Source organism: Erpetoichthys calabaricus, chromosome 7 (genome assembly GCF_900747795.2).
Source record: "Erpetoichthys calabaricus chromosome 7, fErpCal1.3, whole genome shotgun sequence".
NCBI classification, from domain to species: Eukaryota; Metazoa; Chordata; class Cladistia; order Polypteriformes; family Polypteridae; genus Erpetoichthys; species Erpetoichthys calabaricus.
The window spans coordinates 128923120-128940967 of NC_041400.2; the positions used below are offsets into that span (position 1 = coordinate 128923120).

The window sequence follows — 17848 nt, forward strand, 5'->3', positions numbered from 1 at the left end:
ATAGTAAAATGAGCTTTCAAACGCCGTGTCATTCTCCAAAATCGATACAGTATTGCCGACGCTACACCTGAAAAATACTTGAAATGCCAGTGCGGGGGCAACGGCTAATCGCACGCGAACTGAGGCATACACCAGTAGCTACAATTGCAGCACTGCTAACCGACTGTCGCTTGAAAACAAACCTTGAAATTCAAATTGGATTCAAACCACTCCTCTCTGTCCCCGTCACACAGCCAACAAAGGCGAAGGAGAGGCACTGACACACGCGCACACGTTCATAAAGTCCAATATCCCATTACATAGTTTTAAAGATAGCTGTTCGTTATTACCCAGTCAACATGGCGAAGACAACACGGCAGAGCTATACTGCAAAGTTTAAACTGGAAGTGATCACGTACGCGAAAGAACACGGGAACCGGGCAGCTGAGCAGCAATTTGGTCCGACAGAATGCGTAATCAGAAAATGGAGAAAGGCCGAAAGTACCATCAAAGAAATGCGAAAAGTAAAATGGGCGAACAGAGACTCGAAGGCTCACCACCCTAACCTGGAAAAGGCGCTCATTAAATGGATTGAAAGTTTGTCCCTGTGACTTACCGTATTAAGTAATTGTCATTGCAAACGCCAATCTAACAGGAAATTGTCTGCTTGTAAAAGGCAAATTTGAATCTGATGGGGTCAGGGATATCCGGGGAATACGGAAAGGACGATTTGTGAGGTATCAGCTGCGATAGTTTAACACTCCAGTACATTGTGGTGAATGCTGGTAACAGTCAGGCAGGCGGGCAAGCAAGCCATCAAAGTTTGTTGCGTTTGGGAATCGCTGTATGCAGCACATAAAACAGTTTGCGAGTGTGGCAGGAGAAGGGTACCGTAATCACGTTTGGGAATCGCTGTATGCAGCGTGTAAAACAGTTTGCATGTGTGGCAGGAGGAGGGTAATCGCGTTTGGGAATTGCTGTATGCAGCATGTAAAACAGTTTGCAAGTGTGGCAGGAGAAGGGTAATCGCGTTCGGGAATCGCTGTATGCAGCGTGTAAAACAGTTTGCGAGTGTGGTAGGAGGAGGGTTAGATTTGGCGGGCGGGGCTCTGTCGTAATTCATGACAGACGGTTATCAGCAAGAGTGAAAGGGAAGGTCTAAAGGACGGTAGTGAGACCAGCTATGTTATATGAGTTATATTGCCAGAACAGTATATTCGTGTATATTTTGCTATGTATTAAAGCAGTTAAATCAGATGCATTAATCCAACAGAAATCTGGGCTGAACTATCCATCCATCCATCCATTGTCTCCCGCTTATCCGAGGTCGGGTCGCAGGGGCAGCAGCTTGAGCAGAGATGCCCAGACTTCCCTCTCCCCGGCCACTTCTTCTAGCTCTTCCGGGAGAATCCCAAGGCGTTCCCAGGCCAGTCGAGAGACATAGTCCCTCCAGCGTGTCCTGGGTCTTCCCCGGGGCCTCCTCCCGGTTAGACGTGCCCGGAACACCTCACCAGGGAGGCGTCCAGGAGGCATCCTGATCAGATGCCCGAGCCACCTCATCTGACTCCCCTCGATGCGGAGGAGCAGCGGCTCTACTCTGAGCCCCTCCCGGATGACTGAGCTTTTCACCCTATCTTTAAGGGAAAGCCCAGACACCCTGCGGAGGAAACTCATTTCAGCCGCTTGTATTCGCGATCTCGTTCTTTCGGTCACTACCCATAGCTCATGACCATAGGTGAGGGTAGGAACATAGATCGACTGGTAAATTGAGAGCTTCGCCTTGCGGCTCAGCTCCTTTTTCACCACGACAGACCGATGCAGCGCCCGCATTACTGCGGATGCCGCACCGATCCGCCTGTCGATCTCACGCTCCATTCTTCCCTCACTCGTGAACAAGAACCCGAGATACTTGAACTCCTCCACTTGGGGCAGGATCTCGCTACCAACCCTGAGAGGGCACTCCACCCTTTTCCGGCTGAGGACCATGGTCTCGGATTTGGAGGTGCTGATTCTCATCCCAGCCGCTTCACACTCGGCTGCGAACCGATCCAGAGAGATCTGAAGATCACGGCCTGATGAAGCAAACAGGACAACATCATCTGCAAAAAGCAGTGACCCAATCCTGAGCCCACCAAACCGGACCCTCTCAACGCCCTGGCTGCGCCTAGAAATTCTGTCCATAAAAGTTATGAACAGAATCGGTGACAAAGGGCAGCCCTGGCGGAGTCCAACTCTCACTGGAAATGGGTTCGACTTACTGCCGGCAATGCGGACCAAGCTCTGGCACCGATCGTACAGGGACTGAACAGCCCTTATCAGGGGGGCCGGTACCCCATACTCTCGGAGTACCCCCCACAGGATTCCCCGAGGGACACGGTCGAATGCCTTTTCCAAGTCCACAAAACACATGTAGACTGGTTGGGCAAACTCCCATGCACCCTCCAGGACCCTGCTAAGGGTATAGAGCTGGTCCACTGTTCCGCAACCAGGACGAAAACCACACTGTTCCTCCTGAATCCGAGGCTTGACTATCCGACGGACCCTCCTCTCCAGGACCCCTGAATAGACTTTTCCAGGGAGGCTGAGGAGTGTGATCCCTCTGTAGTTGGAACACACCCTCCGATCCCCCTTCTTAAAGAGGGGGACCACCACCCCGGTCTGCCAATCCAGAGGCACTGTCCCTGATGTCCATGCGATGTTGCAGAGGCGTGTCAGCCAAGACAGTCCTACAACATCCAGAGCCTTGAGGAACTCCGGGCGTATCTCATCCACCCCTGGGGCCCTGCCACCAAGGAGTTTTTTGACCACCTCGGTGACCTCAGTCCCAGAGATGGGGGAGCCCACCTATGAGTCCCCAGGCTCTGCTTCCTCATTGGAAGGCATGTTAATGGGATTGAGGAGGTCTTCGAAGTATTCCCCCCACCGACCCACAACGTCCTGAGTCGAGGTCAGCAGCGCACCATCCCCACCATATACAGTGTTGACACTGCACTGCTTCCCCTTCCTGAGACACCGGATGGTGGACCAGAATCTCCTCGAAGCCGTCCGAAAGTCGTTCTCCATGGCCTCCCCAAACTCCTCCCACGCCCGAGTTTTTGCCTCAGCAACCACCAAAGCCGCATTCCGCTTGGCCTGCCGGTACCTATCAGCTGCCTCCGGGGTCCCACAGGACAAAAGGGTCCTGTAGGACTCCTTCTTCAGCTTGACGGCATCCTTCACCGCCGGTGTCCACCAACGGGTTCGGGGATTGCCGCCACGACAGGCACCGACCACCTTACGGCCACAGCTCCGGTCAGCTGCCTCAACAATAGAGGCACGGAACATGGCCCATTCGGACTCAATGTCCCCCACCTCCCTCGGGATGTGGTCGAAGTTCTGCCGGAGGTGGGAGTTGAAGCTACTTCTGACAGGGGGCTCTGCCAGACGTTCCCAGCAGACCCTCACAACACGTTTGGGCCTACCATGCCTGACCGGCATCCTCCCCCACCATCGAAGCCAACTCACCACCAGGTGGTGATCAGTTGACAGCTCCACCCCTCTCTTCACCCGAGTGTCCAAGACATGTGGCCGCAAGTCCGACGACACGAGCACAAAGTCGATCATCGAACTGAGGCCTAGGGTGTCCTGGTGCCAAGTGCACATATGAACACCCCTATGCTTGAACATGGTGTTCGTTATGGACAATCCGTGACGAGCACAGAAGTCCAATAACAAAAAATAATTTGAACTAAAAAAAACAAATTATTTTATGAAATGATTGTGTCTCAAAGTATATTTCCATAACACCAACATGTTTTTAGTCTAATCCACTTTTAAAACAGAATTCATTTTACTGCACAAATTGAATGCATTCTTAAAACTAATGTAGTATTAAAATAAAAATCTATAAAGTTTAAATAGAGCAGAAACATAAGCAAATCACTGTAAAAGGCAACAATTAATAAAATATCTAACAACTGTAAACAGAACAAGATACAAACCCATTGAGTGGTAATCGAGACTGAGACTGGATTCCAGAGGAGGCTGCAGTGTTACTTGCTAAAGAAACAAAGGTAGACTGCTGAAGCTACAAAAAAATCAATACAATAGTTAGAATTAATTGAAATCTTTTAAAAAAGCTAACAGAAATGTATTTCCTGGAAAAAGAACCCAAGAAATCACATCTATTAATTGATTACTATTGTTTATTTTGCTATCACTTTATCCAAAAATACTAAAATTATGGCATGTTAGAAATACTTTGGTACACAACAAATATTTACATATCTGTATATATTTAAGAATATGGACATACAACAGCTTAGTGATTTGTTCAGCGTCACAAAGTGATTTTGAGATGAAGCTGAACAACTAGACCACACAGCCTAATTTAGTTCATTATACAAAAAACATTTTTTTAACATCTTTTCTTTATTATGCAACTTAATTTCTGATAATCCACAAATATAGCAGACTTTTAAATATACATCACTGAGTAATGAATGAAAACAGGCTAAAATCAAACAAGCAGTTATTTGTTTTTTATTTTACAGGTTCATTTCCAAAGAGTTTATTAAGCTCTCATAAAATGTGAATGATTGTATATGTCTCTTAGCATCAACATGAAAAACAGTTCAAACAAGTCATTACATTTTTATAATTTTCTGCTTGTCTATTCAATTTTCTCTAGATGCTTACATTGGTCCTTTCATCTACTCCTTGTAAAAAAAGCAAGACATACTATTAAGAGAATTCTATTCAATATAAGATTATACTATCACAGCTATTCAACCAGGGGTCATTTTAAATTATAATATACTTAAAAAGTATTTTTATAATGAAGTAAACTTGCCTGTGTAACATACTGAGCGGGAAGAACAGCATACCCAACATTTCCTGCACCAGGGGCAGGCGCCAACACAGTAGTGAGATTGGGCTGAATCTGTGGCAAAGGAGTAGCTGGCATTATCAGTCTTTGCTGCGAGTGGCTTGTGGTGACGATTTGAGAAGTTGTATTTAATGGTTTGGGAACAACCTGTAAAGGATAAAAATAATATGTAGAGTATTTATGCAATTAAAGTCATTTGCACATTATTAGCATAACCCGCTAATTAGATAATTCTGAAATATTTTTCTATAACTGGTTGTGAAATAAGTCATGAAGCAGTAACTTATTCTTAGAAAATTAATGCGTTCATACACAGCAGGAGTAGAAACTATCCACACAACAAATACCACAACTTGATAGGTTGCAAACTTAAATTTGTCTGGTTACTTTATGTTTTGATGACCCATAATACATAATCAATATATACCTTAGGCATTTAATATTTGCTAGATGTCTCTTTATCAAAAGAATTGAAGCTGTAAATTATTTCTAAATGTTAAAGCATTTTTTTATTTTGTAGATAACCATGAAAGTGGCAGTCCACAGAAAACCTAAGCTTCTGACATATATTTAACTTAGGACTTTAACTGTGCAAAATAAGGAGTTTTTCCTTCTTGCTTTCAAAGTGTTTAACAGTAGCTTCAGATTTGTGTTTGGGATAATGATATTGCTTAAATATCAACTGCTTTGAAAGATACACATCTTTTGTAGGTTGTAAAAGGTTTCCGTTGTTCCTGTCTCAGTTCTAACAAAATACCTATACTATGTACTTCAGAGTTGGATTTGGCCTCTCAACTGCTTCACTGATCAATTTTGTTCTTAGCTAGCTACTAAGTTTTGAGAGCCGACCTGTTCTACAATGATTCTGAGTAGTTTTATGCTTCCTCCTTTTCCTTGATTTAATGTTGATTCTTGGGATTCTTAGTGCCTTTGAAACCTGTTTCTGGTAACAACTCAGTTACTGGGAAAAAGCCTGGTTTTCATTTTACTTTGCATGAAATGCCAAACAATTGATACCACACAGTCAGAATATTTAACAGGAAAATTCAGTTCCAACTGTCAACTACATACGGAGGTCTTCCATAATTAGACTACATATTCTAACAGCAACAAGTGAAAGCAGTGCCTTTTTAATTATGGTAAAAGCCCGGGCGAGGCCAAATACAGTAAAGTACATGAGCCTGAGAAACAGCCAGGGTTATGGTCATAATTCAGAAATCAGGAACATGAATCCTTGAATACAGAACTAACAAAGCATATTTGGACAGTGCATCATAATTTTTCACTTATTACGAAAAACACAATAAATATTTGTGGACACTTAAAGAAAACAGGAAACTTCTGTCTCAAATGGTTAGTTTTAAATATCAATACAATCAGCATCCTGCAAGCAAAATGCAAAGCTGCAGATGTGAATATTGGAAAGGGTGGTATCATGCAACAGTTGCAAGTAGACTTGGAAACTGTCAGACTAAAGAAAGCTATGCAATATATGGGGAACAGTTTACATTTGTACAATAAAAACTACAAAGTGCAGTAAAAATAACACTAGCAGAAAAGGGACAAAGAAAACACAAAAGATACATGAGACCAATATATGGCTTCGGATAAATGTTAAGGGTCATGGAGCTTTTTTTTTTTTTTTTTTACTTTTGGACATTTATTAATTATTTGGGCTACAGGTATTCATTTCATTTGTTGATAATTGTATTACATGGTAACAATTTATTTAACTACTTTTAAATTATTTGGACAACAATATCTGTGTGAAGGAAAAAAACATGAAGTATGAAACCACAATTATTAAAACAATGTCAATTAATGATTAAATAAGAACCATCCATCCATCCATCCTACAACCTGAAATACACTTTAATACACCGAACTGCACATAAATTCCTGCAAGTTATCAACTGCTGCACAATGAAATAATAGCAGGTAGAAGTGCAGATACAGGTGAAGGCAGCTACCAATCACAAAGCAGAGGTAGGGCTGAACTAATTCTAGTCTGCTGACAGGTTCTGCTCACAGCCCGCGAGAAGCACAGGATAAAGGCCAGTGGTCAGCTCTGTAGGATTAATAGTGACGATGAGGTCCCTTTTTATTATTTATAATTGACTTGCTGGACAGATCCTGAAAAAAATTACTGAGCAATGCTCAGAAACAAAAAAGTCAACAGAATCTATTATTTATGCATAAAGATGAAAAAGTAACACGTATTTACTATAATTACATTTAAAGAAAGAAAACATTAGTATCACACTAACCTGCTTTACAGTCTGTGCTGGAACTATTGGAACTGACATCCGTACAGGTGTTGTATTCACCACTACTGGTTTAGCTGTCAATAAAGCATGAATTATTCTAATGAAACAGCAAGCACTCACTATAGAAAGTTTTTAATAAAAATGTAAATATTTAAATATACGTGTACATAAATACACACATGGACTCTATTTATTCTAATTTGTTGGTTTGTTTTTGCTCAGGATCTCAAAGCAACTTCTTTTGGTGATCCCTAAATGGGAGCAGTCACAGTGGATTACCCGTCTCCACCTATCCCTGTCGTTAGCATAATTTTCTGCCACACTAACTGCCTTTACACCCTTCCCTTCACCACATCCATAAACCTCCTCTTTGGCCTTCCACTTTTCATTTTTGAATGGTGGTTTAATTCAGTATTCTTTCCCCCAATGTGCTTTTCATGAAAATATTGGCAAAAATGTATCATATACATTTACAAAGCTTTCAGAGTACTAGGGTGTTATACAGTGTTAGCCATTATGAATGTAGTGAAAAGTCAAGCAAAATGACACCTTTGATTGGCTAACTAAAAAGATTACAATATGCAAACTTTTGAAGCAACTCAGGCCCCTTCTTCAGGCAAGATGATTGTAATCTTTTTAGTTAGCCAATAAAAGGTGTCATTTTGCTTGACTTTTTACTACAAAGCTTTTAGAAAAATTGATTAATTTCTTAATAAAAGGCTTCTACAGAGACTGAGAACCTATCCCTGAGAGGAGTTAACCTCTTATTTATATCAGAAATACTAATACTAACCCAATGCTTACAATGTTTCATCCAGATTTAACTATAATGTAAAATGCTTGTAATCTTGAATTAAATATTTATCCCTGTTAAATAGTTCTTACTGAACTGGAGCAGACTGATGTGGTAGATTTTGACTTATTGTAGTAAAGTGTTCACATTCAAAATATGTCCCCTCAAACACTGAATCGCTCCTTTGTTTTTAACAGTGGGACAATTAAAAAAAGAAAGAAAAAAAAAAGAAGAAAATTTCTCTACACATACCAAGAGCATTTCTCACATGGCTGCAGCACATTAAATTGCAGCAAAAAAACACTCTACTGAAAAGAAACTATGGCTTAGGTTATGATGTAAATTATTGTGATAATTATTATTATTGGACCTGGAGAAAGCAAATGATAGGGTGCCACGAGAGGAGTTGCAATATTGTATGAGGAAGTCGGGAGTGGCAGAGAAGTATGTAAGAATTGTACAGGATATGTACGAGGGAAGTGTGACTATGGTGAGGTCTGCGGTAGGAGTGATGGATGAATTCAAGGTGGAGGTGGGATTACATCAGGGATCGGTTCTGAGCCCTTTCTTATTTGCAATGGTGATGGACAGGTTGACAGACAAGATTAGACAGGAGTCCCCATGGACTATGATGTTTGCTGATGACATTGTGATCTGTAGTGAGAGTAGGGAGCAGGTTGAGGAGACCCTGGAGATGCGGAGATATGCTCTAGAGAGGAGAGGAATGAAGGTCAGTAGGAACAAGAATACATGTGTGTAAATGAGAGGGAGGTCAGTGGAATGGTGAGGATGCAAGGAGTAGAGTTGGCGAAGGTAGATGAGTTTAAATACTTAGGATCAACATTACAGAGTAATGGGGATTGTGGAAGAGAGGTGAAAAAGAGAGTGCAGGCAGGGTGGAATGGGTGGAGAAGAGTGTCAGGAGTAATCTGTGACAGAAGGGTATCAGCAAGAGTGAAAGGGAAAGTCTACAGGATGGTAGTGAGACCAGCTATGTTATATGGGTTGGAGATGGTGGCACAGACCAGAAAGCAGTAGACAGAGCTGGAGGTAGCAGACATAAAGATGCTAAGATTTGCATTGGGTGTGACGAGGATGAACAGGATTAGAAATGAGTACATTTTAGGGTGAGCTCAAGTTGGACGGTTGGGAGACAAAGTCAGAGAGGCGAGATTGCATTGGTTTGGTCATGTGCAGAGGAGAGATGCTGAGTATATTGGGAGAAGGATGCTAAGGATAGAGCTGCCAGGGAAGAGGAAAAAAGAAAGGCTTAAGAGAAGGTTTATGGATGTGGTGAGAAAGGACATGCAGGTGATGGGTGTAACAGAACAAGATGTAGAGGACAGAAAGATACGGAAGAAGATGATCCGCTGTGGCAACCCCTAATGGGAGCAGCCGAAAGAAGAAATTATGATAAAGCAGTTTAGGTGTTCATGGTTGTGTGGAGATTTTAGATTAAAAAAACGTGTGTTTGGGCTCTGGGCAGGTGTGGGTGCACAGGGTAACATGGACATGCAGCCAAAGGGGTATTGATGGGGAAATTGGCTGGACCTATATTCACATCCAGACAGTGTGGTTCAGCCAGTTGCATTGTTAGCAACCTGGGAAAAAGAAAAACAACAAAAAGGGTTTCATGACAGGGTCTAGCTGAGTGGAAACATTTTATGGGATCACTTTGCACAAGATAAACTCTTGCTTCCTACTTTGTGTTCAGCTTTGAAGTAGAAGGACTGAGACAACATTAAGATGTGTAAGGAAAGCAACCAACCTATTCATATTAAAAACTTCCCATCTACTACCACTAACCTTGCTGGAGAGAAAGTGAATTTGTGCTAGACCCAGCAGTCTGAGGGGAACTACTTCCTGTGGAGGCAGTGACAAGGCGCACATAGTGGAATTTACTACCAGGCACTTGGATCTGTTGCACATTTGGTGGGGTTGTCAATGGAATAATGGTTTTAAACTGAGGGGTGCTCACTCCCACTCCTCCCACTGCCACAGTCTGCACTGGTTTCACTGCCTGTGAATGAAACAGAATTACATACAATAGGTTAATAGCTGTTTCAGCACTCTTCATGTAAATATCCTGCACTACAACATTTATTTATATAGCACATTTTCATACAAGGAATGTAGTTCAAAGTGCTTTACAAGATGACAAAAAGATAACTATATGAAATGAAAAACAAAAAAGATAGAGCAATAATATTAAAAAATAAGTAAGAAAGGAAAAAGATACGGTCAGATGGCAGGAGGACAGAAAAACAAATAAACGCCTTGAGTAGGCTGTAGAATAAAATTAAATCTGCAGGGGTTCGAAGGCCAAAAGGACCACCAGCACCCAAAGGGCATTCTACTTAACATAAATAGTCATAAATCAGTCCTCTTTGTTATTATTTTTTGATTTTCTCTAATCATAGTAACATTTGTTGCAGCCTGGTAACACTAAGGCAGAAGACACTCATACATTATTCTTGCCTTATTCTAATTTCAGGGTTTCAATGAGTAGCACGGTACAGGATCAAAATATTACACAATTAAAAACAGAAAAATGCTGAAAAAAGCTACTGTCCAATATATCTGCTGTCTTGGGTAGAAACCATTTTTTGTATCTTCTTCAAACTTTTAGCCATAATGTAGCAGTAAGATATGTTCAATATTACCTGCCTAGACAGTGAAAGAAGTGTTGAATCTAATGACAACAATGCTTAAATCTTGCTATCAACGTATTTTTAAAGTACTTAAGAAAATTTGTTAAATAAAAAATGACATGGATCTTGATTTGCAATATCTAAAAATATAACTGAACATGTCCTGTTAAAAAAATTAAAAGATTCTAGAACAAATCATTTTGGAAAAAAGACAACTGATCTAAAGCTGTATTTCCTATTAGAATACACAATATGCACGTCTTCATAAACTAGAGGCAAAACACCTGGGGCCTCATGTATAACGCCGTGCGTAGAACTCACACTATAACATGGCGTAAGCAAAAAAGCGGAAATGTTCGTACGCACAAAAAAATCCAGATGCATAAATCTGTGCGAACACCAACTTCCGCGTTCTTCCGCTACATAAATCGTGAAAAGTAACACACGTGCACGCGCCTACTGTCCCGCCCCAACTCCTCCCAGAATTACGTCTCTTTGAATATGCAAATCAATACAAATAGCCCTTAAGCTCAGCCTTCTGTGAAAAGACAATGGCAAAAGCATGAGAGAAAATGGAAGAATTTCAGCGAATACCAAGTGGAGGCATGGAAAAAGTACTATTTGTTGGTTTAAACAGTGGTATAAACAACAAAAGGAAGTTGATCAAGTGACATAGCGTGTCTGAGAAACTCGAAAGCTCAAGTTCACAAAGTCGCACAGTGCCCGAAATAAAAAAAGAAGTTGTCACATATCAAAGTCGCCGTGAAAAGGCGAGTCGTAGCCCACCGTCTGAGTGTCATATGAAAGCTTATTAGGGTACAGAAAGAAAAAAAAGGTACACAGTGGGGAAAAAAGCACGAAATGTCAACTTTAATCTCGAAATTTCCACTTTAATCACAGTTTATTTTGTCATTAAAGTAGAACATCATAAACTTCATCTTAAAATCGTTTACTATTTTCTCAAATTCCATCGTAACTAAAGTAGCATGTTAAATGCTTTGTTTTGTATTTGATCTTCTATGTGCTCTATGTGTGTGAATCACTACGTGCTTCTGGGCTTTCTCTTCCTCCGACAGGACACAGAATCCATTACATTCGTAATATTACAGCTCTCTGAATAATTAAAATACTGAGATGTATACGTGATATCAGTTTCATGATAATAGGAGTTAAAGCATGTTATTAAACATGGGAACACGGTGGCGCAGTGATTGTTCATGTCTCACGCAAGATGCTTGCTGTGCCATGCATGACCTTCGATGAAATACTTTATTGTAGCAGTACTGTCTCTTTCAAACGTACTAACCCCCAATTCCTGTCCTTCCTTTTCTTTCTCCAAATACCCAATCGCCACACAATCAGCTCTGTAAAAGACGATAAGCCATCTGTAAGCTTAGAACGCCGATTCTTCAAAACTTTTAAGGAACATTGAAATATCTTCGTAGTACGTGTTTAATTATTCTATCCATCTATCCTTCCAGTGTCGCGCCAGCACTAGCAAGAATACAGCATGAGGCAGGAAAAATCCGTGAACTGAGCGCCAGCTCCTCGCTAGCGCTGCGGCACCGTGTCCTCACATGTTTAATTATTAACAATATAGATTATTTAAATGAAGTTAAAGTTTTATCTGTATGATATAATAAACACATTTTCCTGCATTTCATCTTAAAAATGATATCGTCATCATATGTAAATACGCGCTTTATAAAGTGGCTCAGAGGTTGTGCAATATTATAATTGTAGTGCAAGTTTACAGTGAGGTAATTGTACTTATAAGTACAAACAGTTCTACAAGGAGCACTTGATGGACTGATTTGAGTGCATTTATAGTTCTTGGGATGAAACTGTTTATGAACCGAGAGGTCCGTACAGGAAAGGCTTTGAAGCGTTTGCCGTAAGAGAGCAGATCAAATAGGCAGCAAGGCTGAGGCAGCATTTGCTTGATGCTGTATACCAATAATTCTCTTTCTGATCAGCTGCTGTAGATCTGTGATTCCCCACTCAGATATAGTGATATAAATACTCCAAGTAGTGCAGTGAGAGTAATATGGAAAAAGATGATCTGCTGTGGCAACCCCTAACGGGAGCAGCTGGAAGAAGAAAAAGAAGGTGCAGTGAGAGTAACAGTGCTAAAGCAGCTATGGTATTTGGAATACTTTGGATATTCCCTGGACCATTATATTGTTACAGGTTAATTAAAATCAGATGTCTCAAACTAATAAACAATATGCAGTTAGTTTCAGTGTATATGATAAAGCCGCGTCAGTGATGTGGATCTAAAAAACAAAGGGTAATCACACAGGAACAGTAGCGCTGCTTTGACGCTGGATGCTGCCAGTTTGCAAAACCAAGCGGAGAACTTGGGTACACCAGGGTTGGAGCTACCGTGAAAATGTGTGTGGCTTTACGCCAAGTTTAGGTTTTATACATGCCGATTTGAGTGTGGAAATGTTCGTACGCAACATTTTTGTACGTACACACCGTTTATACATGAGGCCCCTGGATAATCAAATGTTACCTATAAGGTACGTCAGGTTGGTAAGAGTGGTTTCAGTTGTTCCCCTACACATACAGAAAATTATGGAAGTTCAGTGGTCAGCAAAAAAAAAAAAAAGGCACCAGAGTTCATGAGCCATTGTTTTAAAGAGTGTTTTTAACTTCTAGAAGAAAGACAGAGCACTAAGGAAGGTTAAGAAATTATTTGCATGTAAACTCTAAAATCTGTAATGCATGCTAGTAAAATTTTACTAAGCCTACTTAAGGTTAGGCTGTAATATACAAGTGGGAGTCAAGCTAAAGTTAGAAAATTAGATATATTAGAAAATGGAGCAAACCTTAACAAAACTGGTAATGTAATTTCTTAATGTAGTCTCCACCCCTCTCAATGCACTTGCACCACCTACCTGGAAGTCCCTGGATTCCAGGAGAATGAAAGGTTTTGTCTTATCCTCGCAACCACTTGATGTTTTTTTAGCGGCCCAAAAAGGTGGAAATCACATAGTGCCAAATTTGGAATAAGGAGGATGTGGTAATACCTCAAACTTCAGTTTCTCCACACAAGCCTTGGTGTTCTTAACAGTGTGTGGACGGGTATTGTCTTGCAGCAACAGGACTCCTTGAGACAGCATTCCCTGCCACTTGGATCGAATAGCAGGCTTCACATTGGTCTCCAGCAAGACACAGTAATTTGCACTTGTGACTGTAGTACCCTTCAGCATGTAGTGTTCGCAAACCACTCGTGCACCCGAGTTATTGTTGAGAACAAGACAAAACCTTTTATTCTGCTGGAATCCAGGCACTTCCAGGCAGGTGGCGCAAGTGCATTGAGAACGGTGGAGACTACATTGAGAAATTACATTATCAGTTTTGTTAAGGTTCATTTAATTTTCTAATAAATCCAATTTTCTAACTTTAGCTCGACTCCCCCTCATATATAAATGTACTAGTTAAAGAAAGGGACTGATGAACAAAGGGTAAGGAAAGAACATTTTCTGCACAAAACACTGGATACTTCTGGAACTGCCACAAACAGCTGCCTAGAACAGCACCTTCCTTGTTTGTTTCTCTTTGTTGTTATTTGGAACTTTTTTTGGATAAATGAATTGTGAGGAAGAACTCGCACTCACACCCAGAGTGCCAGAGCTAATTGCCAGGCTGCCAGCAGAGCTACAGAGACCATAACCGCCTTTGATTATCATGGGCAATGAAAGATTGCTGGTGAATAAAATGGATGAGCTTTCACTGCTGATCAGGAGTCAAAGGAAACACAAACTTAGCAGTCTCATGTGCTTCGCTGACACATGGCTTAGAGATGAAACACCAGACTCTGCGGTTGCGCTGGATTGATTTAAAATCGTGCAGAAAGACAGAAGCTGGATCGAAAGTTACAAGAACAAAGGAGGAGGACTTGTTTTTGTGAACAAAAAAAGGTATAACATTACAATTAAAGCACATGTATGGAACTCAAAGGTTGAGCTGCTTGTGATGGGCTTACAGCCTAATTATATAATGAGAGATTTTTCACACACCATTGTGCTTGCAGTTTACAGCGCCCAACGGACAGACACAGCAATCACAATAGACATAGCATATCCTGTAATAAGCCAACTCACTATTGATCAACCCAGTGCTTTCATCACACTCTCTGGGGACTCCTGTTTCACTGTCATCCACCCTCACCAGTTTTTACCAGTTTGACCACTGTACAAGGGAAAATAGGACCCCTGGATGTGTTATATGCCAATGTTTTAAAAAAAAAAAAAAAAAAAAAAAAAAAAAAAACCCTTTAGGCCAATCGGATCATAATTTGGTACTGCTCATAGCCGCATATAAACCCATTGTCCAGCAACTGTCATCCACCACCACAACCATTCGGAATTGGAAAATGGAGGCTCTGAATGATGCCTTTGAGAACACAGACTGGGATATACTTTGCAATTCATACTGTGAAGATACTGATGGATTCAGCAACTGTATTTCAGACTACAAGTTTTGTGTGGATAACACCGTTCCCACAAAGACAGTGCTCTATTTTATCAACCACAAGCCATGGATCACAAAAGATCTGAAAGCCCTACTGAATAAAAAGAGCCGTAAGGTCCGGAGATAAGGATGAAATGAAGCAGGTGCAGTCAGAACTGAAGAAGCACCTCTGTGAGGGGAATTCCCACTACAGGAACAAACTTGAGCACAAGTTACAACAGAACAACATGAAGGAAATGTGGAAATGGATGAGGTCTATTACTGTGGCTACAAGCAGGCTGCAAAATATATAGCAGAGGAACAAGAACAGGGCTAATGAACTGAAACAGTTCTTCAACAGCTTTGCCTTATTCTTGTCAGTACAGCCATCCCCAACTGCCTCCCACACCCTGCACGACCTTCCCTTACAATGACATCACACCAGTGGTCTCCAGACTCCTACTGTCTATCTCTACACATCAAGTGAGTAGAGAGCTGGGAAAATTCTGAATAAACAAGGCTTCATGGCCAGATGGAATCCGCCTCGGGGTGCTGAAAACATGTGCCAACTAGCTCTGCTACGTCCATTAGCACCTATTCTCCCTTTCCCTAAATTTACAGATGGTTCTCCAGCTGTGGAAAACAGCCTATGTGGTCCCAGTGCCAAAAAAAGGCATTCCAGTGATTCCAAAAACTTCAGACCAGTTGGTTGCTCTTACTTCATACATCATGAAGACCTTTGATAGGCTGGTCCTAAAAATGCTTTGACCCTTGGTTCCAGAAAATCTGGATCCCTCTGCAGTTTGCTTATCAGACACATATAGGTGTGGAGGATGCTCTGATCTGCAAGCTCCACAGAACCTACTCCAACTTGAACAAAGTAGGCACCACACTCAGGATAATGTTCTTTCATTTTTCCAGTGCTTTTAACACATTTCAGCCTCATTGACTGGGGAAAAAGCTCAGGGCTTGGCATCTTGATGCTTCCACAAACTCCTGGATCATGGACTACCAGATCAACAGACAACAGTTTGTGAGGCTGAGAGACTTTGTCAGAAATGGTGGTGTGTAATACTGGAGCACATCATGGAACTGTCCTGTCCCCTTGCTGTTTAATCCCTACACAAAAGACTTTCAGTACAATACCATTTAATAATAACATTTGCCATCTACAGAAATTTCCAGATGACTCCTCCATCACAGGCTGCATTAATAATGGAGATAAGTCAGAGTACAGGAAAGCTGTGGAGGACTTCATCTTGTGGTGCAGACAGAACCACCAATAAGTCAACATCAGCAAGACAAAAGACCCGGTCGTTGACTTCCGGAGTGCCATGGAGCGTCTGAGACCACTCACCATCCAGGGGTTGGATATGGAAAGTTTTGCAGAGCTACAAGTAACTGGAGTTCACATTAACAATAAACTGGGCTGATCTGACAATATAGTGATGGTGTATAAGAAGGGCCACAGCAGACTGTACTTCCTAAGCAGACTCTTTTGATGTATGCAGTAAGCAGTTGGAAATGTTCTACCAGCAAATAGTAGCCAGTGTGTTGTCTCTATGAGTATCAAAGCCTAAAATTAGCACTGCCTCAATATACAGTGGGTTTGAATAAATGCCTACCTAAGAAAAGTTACTAATTACTTTTACTCATTCAAAAAGAACCATCCTGTTGTCTTCTTAGCAGAGTGTGAAAAACAATAACTATCAGAACAAAAAACAAAGTGCAAAGTTTGTACTGTGTTTATTATTTGTGTACTTGTGTGTGTGTGTGTGTTTGTGAGATACAGTATAAGTTTTATTAAGTAACAAATACTGAATAATTAAAATGGTAATTTATATTAATAACACATCAAGAATTAGGTAGCTCGTACACTGGAAAAAACAAAACAAAAAAAAACTACATAAATATACTGCGGTAAGTGTATATATTAACAGCAAAAAATCTGTAGTACAATCAGTAATTAAAAATGATTAAAACCAATAGGCACATGTATATTTACATTTAAACAGTGTTTAACTTCCAGTATCAATTAATTGAATGAATGTGTGAGAGTATACATAGTTTTGTGTTAAACAAAAGATGAAAACTACTTTTTTTAAATTAAACTTTGTTTTAAATAAATTACAGAAGATATTAAACATATGACGGATTTTAATTAGGAGAAATATTTTTATTTTCTTTTAAAGGCATATGTATTATGGATAAATATTTTGTATACATATCATTTTTAATTTAAAAAAGTAAGTTTTTAAAGGAATATTATTTATTTTAGTATTTTTATGGTCAATGAACAAAAAGCCTATTGAATTTCATTTTATTAATAATGAACTCCTGTGATCTACAGTTTAATTATAAAAATACCAAAGTTAATGCTTTAATATAGAACATAAGCCTTCTCCACATCTGCAAAATTCTGAATTGGTATTAGTTGACCTAAAAACATGATATCTGTGATCAGTACCAGTTCTAAAGGAACACAATCAGTGCCATTCTAGTGCTAACCACTGCACCACCACCACGAACAATAAAAAACTCAAAATATAACAAATGGTCACAAACTAGCAATAGGTAAATAAAAAATAGATCATTGCGCTCACAGAGTTCAAATCTTCGGGCACAAATTGGCCATGCCATTTAGTAGCAGTGTGGGACTGGCCAAGTTCAATTTTTTGAAATCACAGGTTTGTGGAGCAGCAGGAATGTATGTTTTGTGTCCTGTGTATCTGTGCAGATGATTGAAACTTTTGTCTTTTATCAAAAAGAAATGAAATGCCTTATAAACAGTAATAAATGTTTTGTTATTATTTCAAAGAGTCTCTTCTGT

General features: G+C 40.5%; 1 protein-coding gene across 4 annotated transcripts in view; it reads right to left on the bottom strand.

The window, feature by feature from the left end:
- Window positions 1-17848, bottom strand: part of lin54 (lin-54 DREAM MuvB core complex component) — a 100234-nt gene that overhangs the window by 16483 nt on the left and 65903 nt on the right. For all 4 annotated transcript variants that reach the window (XM_028805364.2, XM_028805365.2, XM_028805362.2 and 1 more), the window contains 4 exons: window positions 9713-9926; window positions 7114-7187; window positions 4811-4993; window positions 3960-4045 (listed from right to left, as the gene is read on the bottom strand). In XM_028805364.2, coding sequence (XP_028661197.1) covers window positions 3960-4045; window positions 4811-4993; window positions 7114-7187; window positions 9713-9926 — 557 coding nt within the window. The remainder of the gene's footprint in view (window positions 1-3959; window positions 4046-4810; window positions 4994-7113; window positions 7188-9712; window positions 9927-17848) is intronic.